Source organism: Heptranchias perlo, chromosome 1, assembly GCF_035084215.1.
Source record: "Heptranchias perlo isolate sHepPer1 chromosome 1, sHepPer1.hap1, whole genome shotgun sequence".
Taxonomy (NCBI): Eukaryota; Metazoa; Chordata; class Chondrichthyes; order Hexanchiformes; family Hexanchidae; genus Heptranchias; species Heptranchias perlo.
The window spans coordinates 7,485,478-7,497,898 of NC_090325.1; the positions used below are offsets into that span (position 1 = coordinate 7,485,478).

The 12,421-nt window shown below is 46.9% G+C and overlaps 1 protein-coding gene across 1 annotated transcript in view; it reads right to left on the minus strand.

Moving 5' to 3' along the window:
- Positions 1 to 12,421, minus strand: part of m1ap (meiosis 1 associated protein) — a 52,051-nt gene that overhangs the window by 16,192 nt on the left and 23,438 nt on the right. The window contains exons 5-6 of the mRNA XM_067977661.1: positions 7,874 to 8,030; positions 1,676 to 1,817 (exon numbers count right to left, since the gene is read on the minus strand). Coding sequence (XP_067833762.1) covers positions 1,676 to 1,817; positions 7,874 to 8,030 — 299 coding nt within the window. The remainder of the gene's footprint in view (positions 1 to 1,675; positions 1,818 to 7,873; positions 8,031 to 12,421) is intronic.

Consider the following 12,421-nt stretch of genomic DNA (forward strand, 5'->3'; position numbering starts at 1 on the left):
CTGTGATATATCTGTGCTTGTAGATGACGTGGTGGCTCACAAGCGACAAGCAATTCGGGTAGGTGGAGTACAGACACCTAAAGCCCGACTTCACATGTGTGGGAGGAGGTGACAAAGTGTGAGACCAGGAGAATCATCAAAGAGGTACAAAAATAAATTTGGCGACATCAAGAAAGCCACAAAGGCAAGTGATTGCAATCGAATCTGAACTCTGCACTGTACAACATCATATTTTGTTCAGTCAATTGGTTTAAAAGGGTCCCATTGCTATAGTCACTGCTATTGCGTTTATAGAAGATACTGTCATATATTCCTATTGCCCTTATGTGGAGGTATTATAGGATATTGTCATACAGCCTTTACCTCCAATGCAAGTTCGAAGACTGGGAAACACCAAAACATCTGGTTACTAGGCTTTATTAAATCAAGTCAATGAGATAATAAAACACAACCTCTTACATGCAGTGCATGTGAGATATAGGTACCAATTATAACACTATAATTCACATACCGAGGTCTCCTGCAGGATTGAAGTTCCCCAGGAGCTCCAGTGTCTTGTATCTTTTTATGGGTACCATATATCATGACGTTCTGTGTGTATGCTGTTGACATGTAAGCTTGTTTAGTGTTAAGGTTAGCTGCTACCATTTATTGTGCAGACCTTTGATGCCTTAGATTGCTTATTACACTCTGGACATTCCACACATGAGTGTTCATTAGTTCTTTGTAGCACTGAAGTCTTATCTCTTCCCAGTACATTCATAACTCAGCCAGATTATTCCCCTATAGTCTTCTTGACTGATTTAAAAAAGAGAAAAAAGGACTTGCATTTATATAGCGTCTTTCACAAACTCAGGACAACCCAAAGTGCTTTACAGCCAATTAAGTACTTTTGAAATTTAGTCTCTGTTGTAATATAGGAAAACACGGCAATTTGTGCACAGCAAACTCCCACAAACAGCAATATAATAATGACCAGATAATCTGTTTTAGTGATTTTGATTGAGGGTTAGATATTAGCCAGAACACCGGGGCGAACTCCCCTGCTCTTCTTCGAAATAGTGCCATGGAATCTTTTACGTCCACCTGAGAGGGCAGACGGGACCTCGGTTTAACATCTCATCCGAAAGATGGCACCTCCAACAATGCAGCACTCCCTCAGTACTGCACTGGAGTGTCAGCCTAGATTTTATGCTCAGGTCTCTGGAGTGGGAGTTAAATCCACAACCTACTGTTTACTATATACATACTATATTCTTTTCTCTTCTCATGGACGGTTAATGAGCTAATGTCTCCCATATTCCAGGACTGACCTTGTATAGCCATTACAACTACGCAGAATCAATCTTTAATATGTGGGCATGTATTTCATATTAACGAAAGCTTACTATGGCTTTTCTACAACTGCTGACAAATAAGATAATCCTTAAGATAAAAAAAAGTGAAGTTATCATCTCAAAGGCCCACAATGTAAAGAGATGGGTCTGCATTTGTGAATCAATGAGGCACTTCAATATTTGATGCTCTCCATTAGGTTTAGGGAAAACTGAGCCAAAAATGCAGCAGAGAAATTAGTCTCAGACTTTTTTATACTGCAGCTATGAAATGTAATGTTCCAGACCTTATTCTACATTTATAACGTATTTGCCAGTGATTTTGTGCTTCTTATTCCTACCTTTAAAGTATGACAGAGTGCATGAAAGTTTTGATGATTTGTCTCCAGTTCATCCCAATCCAACTTCCAGCAGTTTGTGGGTCTGATTATAAGAGGGAGCCCATAGAATACAGATTCACAGACACCGTCAGATTTCAGAGCCCTATAAGGTAAGAATTTTAATAAACATCTATGCGCCACACACCATATTGGTTAGGACGACCTTTAGTCACCCACCTGAAACAGGCATTAGGCCCACTGCCTATACAGATCGGGGGCCTAACGCCTGTTTCAGGCCCGTTCTCGAAATTGGTTAGCGCCTTACTGCAGCATGCACTGTACATGTTGCAGTCAGTTTTCTCAGGCACACAGCAGACAAACCAGAGGGTCTTCAAAGGGATCGCTGGAGGCTGAAAAGGTAAGTAAACATTTTCTACTTACCTGAATGTGGAGCCAGCAAGAATCAGATTGCTTCCTTTTGCCTCCACATTCAGAATGAGGTCCACTGCCGGCCACCACTTGCACCCCCCCAACCCCCGATCTCTTCGTTCCCCCCAACTCCCGGTTTCTCCGTTGCCGGCATCACCACCGGTTGATCTTCATCCTCATCGCGACTGGTGCACTGGCTCTTGGGGAGCCCAGCACGCCGCTCATGTCCTGATGACATAAGAGGACCAATTTTGCACGGTCCTCTTGCTTGTGTGTTTCGCTGTGGTGGTTTGCCTTTGTCACTGGGTTCGAGCCTGAAATCGGGTGCCAAGTAATTTCCAGGTCGCAGTCATCTGCCATGAACCAGACCCAAAATATTATCTGAAGTCATTGCACCACAGTATTCCAGAATATAGTTTTTAAAAAAATATTCCTGGGTAACACCGACAAGGCATTTATCGCTTTTCCCTAGTTGTCTTGAAACAGTGCTGGTGGGTCTTCTCCTTGAATTGCTGCACTTCTTGTGGGGTGAAGGTGCTCCCACAGTGGTTTAGATCGGGAATTCAGAGCCAACATGTAAATAACAGCTATACATGACAAAAAGCCACCTTTTCCCATATACCTTATTGGTTTGGATCCTTGGCAGCTTAGGTTGCATCACCGGTGTGGGATTTTGACAGGCTACAATTGAATCAGTGATCCAATACGCCTGAGTGTCGTGCGGGACAACATCATGTTTAATTGTGATGCACTTTATTGATTGAATAGCTTACCAACAGCCTGACTAAGTCCACACATAAAGAACTGCAACTTGGGCGAGGTACCAGAGGGTTGCCACCACCTGGAGAATCATACCTCACAATGAGGAAAGGTCATAAGTTGGCATAACCTCGTCCTTGGGCGGGTGAGGTAAGCAGTGTCTCTTTGGGCTCCAGCGTGTCATGGCTGGCGATGGAATTTCAATATCACGTCATTCTGCCGTGGTAAAATCAATGATCTGCCTTAGGGTTCTGTTGATGATTGACCAGCCAATTTTGGCTCACTAATGGAACCTGGAGGGGTAGACCTCTCACTGGAGGCTGTTCTAAATAACCCTGTAAACCAGAGTCCCTATTGGGTAGGGTAGACCTAGCAGTGGAGAACTTATCACGGAGGAGTGGGGGGAAGGGGGAGCAAGAAGGAGGGTGAGACGGAAGGGGGAGAGTAGACAGAAGGGATGTGGAGGGAAGAGACGAGGGGAAACGTGCAAGGAAGGGGAGGGAAATGGGAGATGGAGATAGAGGGGACAGGGTGAGGGATGAAGGAGGGGGGAAGGGGAAAGTATTACTGGGGAGTGGGGACATTTTCTTATTCATTCATGGGATGTGGGCGTCGCTGGCGACGCCAGCATTTATTGCCCATCCCTAATTGCCCTTGAAAAGGTGGTGGTGAGCCATCTTCTTGAACCACTGCAGTCCGTGTGGTGAAGGTTCTCCCACATTGCTGTTAGGTAGGGAGTTCGAGGATTTTGACCCAGTGACGATGAAGGAACGGCGACATATTTCCAAGTCGGGATAGTGTGTGACTTGGAGGGGAATGTGCAGGTGGTGTTGTTCCCATGTGCCTGTTGCCCATGTCCTTTTAGGTGGTAGAGGTCGTGGGTTTGGGAGGTGCTGTCGAAGAAGCCTTGGCGAGTTGCTGCAGTGCATCCTGTCGATGGTACACACTGCAGACACAGTGCGCCGGTGGTGAAGGGAGTGAATGTTTAGGGTGGTGGATGGGGTGCCAATCAAACGGGCTGCTTTGTCCTGGATGGTGTCGAGCTTCTTGAGTGTTGTTGGAGCTGCACTCATCCAGGCAAGTGGAGAGTATTCCATCACACTCCTGACTTGTGCCTTGTAGATGGTGGAAAGGCTTTGGGGAGTCAGGAGGTGAGTCACTTGTCGCAGAATACCCAGCCTCTGACATGCTCTTGTAGCCACAGTATTTATGTGGCTGGTCCAGTTAATTTTCTGGTCAATGGTAATCCCCAGGATGTTGATGGTGGGGGATTCGGCGATGGTAATGCCGTTGAATGTCAAGGGGAGGTGGTTAGACTCTCTCTTGTTGGAGACGGTCATTGCCTGGCACTTGTCTGGCGCGAATGTTACTTGCCACTTATCAGCCCAAGCTTAGATGTTGTCCAGGCCTTGCTGCATGCAGGCACGGACTGCTTCACAGGGGTTGCAAATGGAACTGAACACTGTGCAATCATCAGCGAACATCCCCATTTCTGACCTTATGATGAAGGGAAGGTCATTGATGAAGCAGCTGAAGATGGTTGGGCCTTGGACACTGCCCTGAGGAACTCCTGCAGCAATGTCATGGGGCTGAGATGATTGGCCTCCAACAGCCACTACCATCTTCCTTTGTGCTAGGTATGACTCCAGCCACTGCAGGTTTTTCCCCCTGATTCCCATTGACTTCAATTTTACTAGGACTCCTTGGTGCCACACTCGGTCAAATGCTGCCTTGATGTCAAGGGCAGTCACTCTCACCTCACCTTTGGAATTCAGCTCTTTTGTTCATGTTTGGACCAAGGCTGTAATGAGGTCTGGAGCCGAGTGGTCCTGGCGGAATCCAAACTGAGCATCGGTGAGCAGGTTATTAGTGAGTAAGTGCCGCTTGATAGCAGTGTCGATGACACCTTCCTTCACTTTGCTGATGATTGGGAGTAGACCGATGGGGCGGTAATTGGCCGGATTGGATTTGCCCTGCTTTTTGTGGACAGGACATACCTGGGCAATTTTCCACATTGTCGGGTGGATGCCAGTGTTGTAGCTGTACTGGAACAGTTTGGCTAGAGGCGCGGCTAGTTCTGGAGCACAAGTCTTCAGCACTACAGCCGGGATGTTGTCGGGGCCCATAGCCTTTGCTGTATCCAGTGCACTCAGCCGTTTCTTGATATCACGTGGAGTGAATCAAATTGGCCGAAGACTGGCTTCTGTGATGGTGGGGATAGCGGGAGGAGATCGTGATGGATCATCCACTTGGCACTTCTGTCTGAAGATGGTTGCAAACGCTTCAGCCTTGTCTTTTGCACTCACGTGCTGGACTCCGCCATCATTGAGGATGGGGATGTTTACAGAGCCTCCTCCTCCTGTTAGTTGTTTAATTGTCCACCACCATTCACGACTGGATGTGGCTGGACTGCAGAGTTTTGATCTGATCCGTTGGTTGTGGAATCGCTTAGCTCTGTCTATAGCACGTTGCTTCCGCTGTTTAGCATGCATGTAGTCCTGAGTTGTAGCTTCACCAGGTTGGTACCTCATTTTTAGGTACGCCTGGTGCTGCTCCTGGCATGCTCTTCTACACTCCTCATTGAACCAGGGTTGATCCCCTGGCTTGTTGGTAATGGTAGAGTGAGGAATATGCCGGGCCATGAGGTTATAGATTGTGCTGGAATACAATTCTGCTGCTGCTGATGGCCTACAGCGCCTCATGGATGCCCAGTTTTGAGCTGCTAGATCTGTTCTGAATCTATCCCATTTAGCACGGTGATGGTGCCACACAACACGTTGGATGGTGTCCTTCGTCTCCACGAGGACTGTGCGGTGGTCAGTCCTACCAATACTGTCATGGACAGATGTATCTGCGACAGGTAGATTGGTGAGGACGAGGCCAAGTAAGTTTTTCCCTCGTGTTGGTTTGCTGACCACCTGCCGCAGGCCCAGTCTGGCAGCTATGTCCTTCAGGACTCAGTTAGCTCGGTCAGTAGTGGTGCTACCGAGCCACTCTTGGTGATGGACATTGAAGTTCCCCACCCAGAGTACATTCTGTGCCCTTGCTACCCTCAGTGCTTCCTCCAAGTGGTGCTCAACATGGAGGAGGACTGGTTCATCAAGTGAGGGAGGGCGGTAGGTGGTAATCAGCAGGAGATTTCCTTGCCCATGTTTGACCTGATGCCATGAGATTTCATGGGGTCCAGAGCCAATGTTGAGAACTCCCAGGGCCACTCCCTCCTGACTGTATATTACTGTGCCGCCACCTCTGGTCGGTCTGTCCTGCTGGTGGGACAGGACATACCCAGGGATGGTGATGGAAGAGTCTGGGACGTTGGCTGAAAGGTATGATTCTGTGAGTGAGGCTGTTGCTTGACTAGTCTGTGGGACAGCTCTCCCAATTTTGGCACAAGTCCCCAGATGTTAGTGAGGAGGACTTTGCTATGTCGACTGGGCTTGGTTTGCCTTTGTCGTGTCCGGTGCCTAGTGGTCTGATGCCGGTGGTCCGTCTGGTTTTATTCTTAGAGAGGAGGAGGAGGACAGAGAGAATGGGGAGGGGGAGACTAGCAGGAAAAGTCTGTCAAATGGAAGGTTGGGCCCAATTAATATCTAACACAGGGGTGGTGGGGGGAGTGATTACAGGCCCAAAAGGTCCAGCAGCAAGAGCACAGACTTTCAGGCACAGAAAGACCGTCAATAGGAGAGGGAGAACCAAAAAGTCCTTCAGCTGGGATTAGGGGACAGGCTCAGAAAGACTTTCAGGGATGGATGCAGCAAGCAGAAAACCTTATCGTCCTTCAGTGGAGGAGGTAGGGTGGGGCGGGTTCCCAGGTCTGAACAGAGCTTCAGCAGATGAAGGAGGGTTTCTGGCTCGAGAAGACCTTCATCAAAAAGGGGGGAGATACCTATTCCCCAGAGGTCCTTCCATGGTTGGGGGTTGCCCATAAAATCCTTCAGCTGGTGGGGGGGGGGGCGGATGGTTCTCAGCCTCGTAGAATCATTTATTGGAGGGGGGTGTGTGGGGGGAACTCCCAGCATCAAACGACCCTTCATCAAGCTAATTTGTATTCTCAGGCCCGAAGAGTCTCTCAGTGGTGGTGGTGGGGGGGGGGGGGGGGGGGGGGCGATGGGGGGGTAGGCTGGGTGGGGGGGGGGCACGGAGTGATACCCAGCCACGAATAGAGATTCATTATAGGCGGGGAAGAAAGTCCTTCAGTGGGTAGCAGGCAGGCTTGCCTTGAGATATAATCCAAATTCTAGCTTGCGATTGGATTTTCCCTTGGACAGGTGGGTAGGAAGGACATCGGCTGAGGTGCCAAACAGCCGAGGTTAGCGGGGGTGTGGGGGAGTAGGTGGAGATGGGGGACTGGCTGAGGTAATGAGCAGCCAAGGTGACAAGTGGACAGGAAGCAGCTGAGCCAACTTGTGGCTGAAGCTGATAGTAGGCAGGGGAAAGACCAAGGCTGAGAGAGGGCGACAGTCCAAAGTGGCGAACGGGTCGGCAAAGGTTAAAACATATTTCAGGTGGGCTTCAAATTAGATTGCTGGTGTGGTTTATAGTATATAAGTTTGGGGGAGTTGAATGCTGCTATTCTCTCATTACTTTTCTCCTTTAAAAACCTTCCTAATACCTAGCTTTTCGCCAAATCCTTCAATCACCTCCCCTAACCTCTCTCTCCTTAGCGTTCCATTCCTCTTATGATTACTCTCTAAAGTGCCTTGAACTGTTTTGTACGTTAAAGGCACTATATAAATGCAGGTTATTGTTACCACTGGAATTTTAAAAAGGTGACTGTATTTTCGGGGCTTGTTTACATATATGTAAACAACAACAAAAACTTGGATTTACATAGTGCCTTTACCACAGTTATACGTCCCAAGGCGGGGATGTGCAAGAGGCCAGAATTGGAGGAGCGCAGACATCTTGGAGGGTTGTAGGGCCGCAGCAGGTTACAGAGGGGCAAGACCATGGACTAAACTACCTGAACACCTTGATGTGATACTGACTTTCAACTGTGTGTGCTATATTGATCAAAAGAAGTCTACCTACTTTACAACTTGGAGTTTGTGCTGCAGGGCTCCTGGGTGTGTTGCTTTGTTTGGGTTCTGGAAGTCTCTAAGGATCTCAGTTTTCTCAGTAAAGTCAGATGGTCCAGGAAGGAGAGCAGGACTGATGAGTCTCTCCTGAACATCACATTTCAGGCAGGCTACATTTGAGAAACAAAGAAATCATGTAGACCACATTATTTTTACATGAACTACACTAGATCCTCCCCATATTGATGATGGTGAAGAGACACATTCTGGTAATAGAGAATACCATGTGGGTCTAGGTGTGATGCAGCTGTTAAGAATTCGAGCTTTCTCCCAACATTTGACTTGTGCTCACAGCAAATAGGCAGTTTCCATAAACAAACTAAGTCTCCAAAGAACTAGATCTCGCAGGAACTGAGACAGCGTACCCAAGATTAACAAATATTACCCTCCTGTGATATCAGAGAACAGAGATCATATGGCTGTCCACCATGTTTTCTTGTCTGAAAGGTGGAAAGCACTGCACAGTCAAATCAATGTGTGTAGATTAACGTAAATAGTCAGGTTTATTTAGAAATAGAAGTATTCAGAAGCAGTGAGACATAATGGCCTAGAAATTGGTTATGGCCCATTTCCTGCCACTTAACCAGAGGCAAGCAGACAGAAAGCCAATCCAAAATTGGGCCTCGGATCTAATTTATAGTATTTGGACGACCTAATTTACATTGTTGAATATCAGCCCGTTTGGGGTGGCGTTCGAAACTACTGTGGTCAGGGGTGAGCACTCCTGCTCCTCCTGACTCCACAACATTTTTTATTTTTAAAAACTTACCTTTTGGTGGCGATCGCTGCTTAGGCTACAGCGACCGTGTAAGAATCATGAGTGGAGCCGGCCTGACTCCTGCTTCGTTATGGGTGGGGGGTGGGGGGGGGGGTGCAGTAAGTAGTGATGATGGGAGCAAGAAGTTACAAATGGATACAGACAAATTAAGTGAGTAGGAAAAATTATGGCATATGGAGTTCAATGTGGACCCAAGAAAGATAAATCAGAGTAACCAAGAAGATAGATGAGGGCTGTGCAGTAGACGTGGTCTACATGGACTTCAGCAAAGCATTTGACAAGGTACCGCATGGTAGGTTGTTACATAAGGTTAAATCTCATGGGATCCAAGGTGAGGTAGCCAATTGGATACAAAATTGGCTTGACGACAGAAGACAGAGGGTGGTTGTCGAGGGTTGTTTTTCAAACTGGATGCCTGTGTCCAGCGGTGTGCCTCAGGGATCGGTGCTGGGTCCGCTGTTATTTGTTATTTATATTAATGATTTGGATGAGAATTTAGGAGGCATGGTTAGTAAGTTTGCAGATGACACCAAGATTGGTGGCATTGTGGACAGTGAAGAAGGTTATCTAGGATTGCAACGGGATCTTGATAAATTGGGCCAGTGGGCCGATGAATGGCAGATGGAGTTTAATTTAGATAAATGTGAGGTGATGCATTTTGGTAGATCGAATCGGGCCAGGACCTACTCCGTTAATGGTAGGGCGTTGGGGAGAGTTATAGAACAAAGAGATCTAGGAGTACAGATTCATAGCTCCTTGAAAGTGGAGTCACAGGTGGATAGGGTGGTGAAGAAGGCATTCAGCATGCTTGGTTTCATTGGTCAGAACATTGAATGCAGGAGTTGGGATGTCTTGTTGAAGTTGTACAGGGCATTGGTGAGGCCACACTTGGAGTACTGTGTACAGTTCTGGTCACCCTATTATAGAAAGGATATTATTAAACTAGAAAGAGTGCAGAAAAGATTTACTAGGATGCTACCGGGACTTGATGGTTTGACTTACAGGGAGAGGTTAGACAGACTGGGACTTTATTCCCTGGAGAGTAGGAGGTTAAGGGGTGATCTTATAGAAGTCTATAAAATAATGAGGGGCATAGATAAGGTCGATAGTCAAAATCTTTTCCCAAAGGTAGGGGAGTCTATAACGAGGGGGCACAGATTTAAGGTGAGAGGGGAGAGATACAAAAGGATCCAGAGGGGCAATTTTTTCACTCAAAGGGTGGTGAGTGTCTGGAACGAGCTGCCAGAGGCAGTAGTAGAGGCGGGTACAATTTTGTCTTTTAAAAAGCATTTGGACAGTTACATGGGGAAGATGGGTATCGAGGGATATGGGCCAAGTGCAGGCAATTGGGACTAGCTTAGTGGTATAAACTGGGCGACATGGACATGTTGGGCCGAAGGGCCTGTTTCCATGTTGTAACTTCTATGATTCTATGATTCTATTCTATGAAATGGTGAGAAAATAGGAACTGTACAGCAGCAAAGAGATTTAGGAATCCAAGTACACAAATCATTAAAAGTCAATAGATGGGTGCAAAAAACAATCAAAAAGGGGGCATCGCACCTCAGAACACATTGGTCTTGGAGGAGGTGCAGTGCAGATTCACCAGAATGATACCGGGGCTTAGAGGGTTAAATTATGAGGACAGGTTGCATAACTTGGCTTGTATAGAAGATGGAAACATAGAAGCAGTAGGCCATTCGGCCCTTCAAGCCTGCTCCGCCATTCAATACGATCATGGCTGATCCTCCATCTCAATACCATATTCCCGCTCTCACCCCATACCCCTTGATGCCTTTTGTGTCTCGAAATCTATCTAGCTCCTTCTTAAATGTATTCAGTGACTTGGCCTCCACTGCCTTCTGTGGTGGAGAATTCCACAGGTTCACCACCCTCTGAGTGAAGAAATGTCTCCTCATCTCAGTCTTAAATGTCCTACCCCGTATCCTGAGACTGTGACCCCTCGTTCTGGACCCCCTAGCCAGGGGAAACATTCTCCCTGCATCCAGTCTGTCTAGCCCTGTCAGAATTTTATGTGTTTCAATGAGATCCCCTCTCATTCTTCTAAACTCGAGTGAATACAGGCCGAGTCGACCCAATTTCTCCTCATATGACAGTCCTGCCATCCCTGGGATCAGTCTGGTGAACCTTCGCTGCACTCCCTCTATGGCAAGTATATCCTTTCTTGGGTAAGGTGACCAAAACTGCACACAATACTCCAGGTGCGGTCTCACCAAGGCCCTGTATAACTGCAGTAAGACATCCTTGCTACTATACTCAAATCCTCTTGCAATGAAAACCAACATACCATGTGCCTTCCTAACTGCTTGCTGCACCTGCATGTTTGCTTTCAGTGGCTGGTGTACAAGGACACCCAGTTCCCTTTGTACATCAACATTCCTCAATCTATCACCATTTAAATAATACACTGCCTTTCTGTTTTTCCTTCCGAAGTGGATAACTTCACATTTATCCACATTATACTGCATCCGCCATGTATTTGCCCACTCACTCAATTTATCGAAATTACCTTGAATCCTCCTCACAACTCACGATCCCACCTAGTTTTGTGTCGTCAGCAAACTTGGAAATATTACATTCGGTTCCCTCATTCAAATCATTGATATATATTGTGAATAGCTGGGGCCCAAGCACTGATCCCTGCGGTACCCCACTAGTCACACTGCCTGCCACCCCGAAAAAGAACCATTTATTCCTACTCTCTGTTTCCTGTCTGTTAACCAATTTTCACTCCATGCCAGTATATTACTCCCAATCCCATGTGCTTTAATTTTGCACACTAACCTCTTATGTGGGACTTTATCAAAGGCCCTCTGAAAATTCAAATAAACCACATCCACTGGTTCTCCCTTATCTATTCTACCAGTTACATCCTCAAAAAACTCCAGTAGGTTTGTCAAACATTATTTCCCTTTCATAAATCCATGTTGACTTTGTCTAATCCCGTTGATATTTTCTAAGTGTCCTGTTATCACATCCTTTATGTGAAGCGTGATCTAATTGAGGTGTTTAAAGTGTTAAAAGGATTCGATCGGGTAGATTTTGGGGGACTTACAGCAACAGATTAAAGAGCATCAGAATGCGATGACAAACCTTCAGCTGGCACCTACCCTCCCACATCATTTGCAACTCATTCACCTAGAGGCCTCCTAGAAGTTCCCGGGCTTCCTTCTTCTAGGGGTTCACTGGCTTGATGTTTGCTGAACCACCCCTCACATTATGCGCTAACTTCTCCTGAGAGGAGAATGCAGACTGTGTAAAAGACACGACTGTGGCTGCATTTGCAGTGATAGCCATGAATGAGCAGATGGAGCATGTAAAGAACTGATGCTACTTACAAACTTGCAAATCGTAGGTTATGCTTTCAAAGGGGAGCGTGTGGGTAAGGTTATGAGTAAAGAGCCATGTGTAGGAGTAGGATAGCAATACTAAGGTGGCAGTGAACTGGGCTAAGCACTGATGCTGCTTAATGGAGGCCTGGAGTACACTGTGGTTAAGTGGTGAGGTAACAACAAACATGAAAGCACAGAGACTTCTTGGAAGCTGCATGTGACTTTTCATGCCTTGCCCATCTTCATTAGGGTGTTGAACTTTGTTCAGCATTGCACACCTGGGATAGTTGACACTCACAGCGAAAGTCACCTCCCTCTACCGGGCTGCTGCCACTGCTCTGGGGGGCCTCCTGCTCCATGATCCAAACAG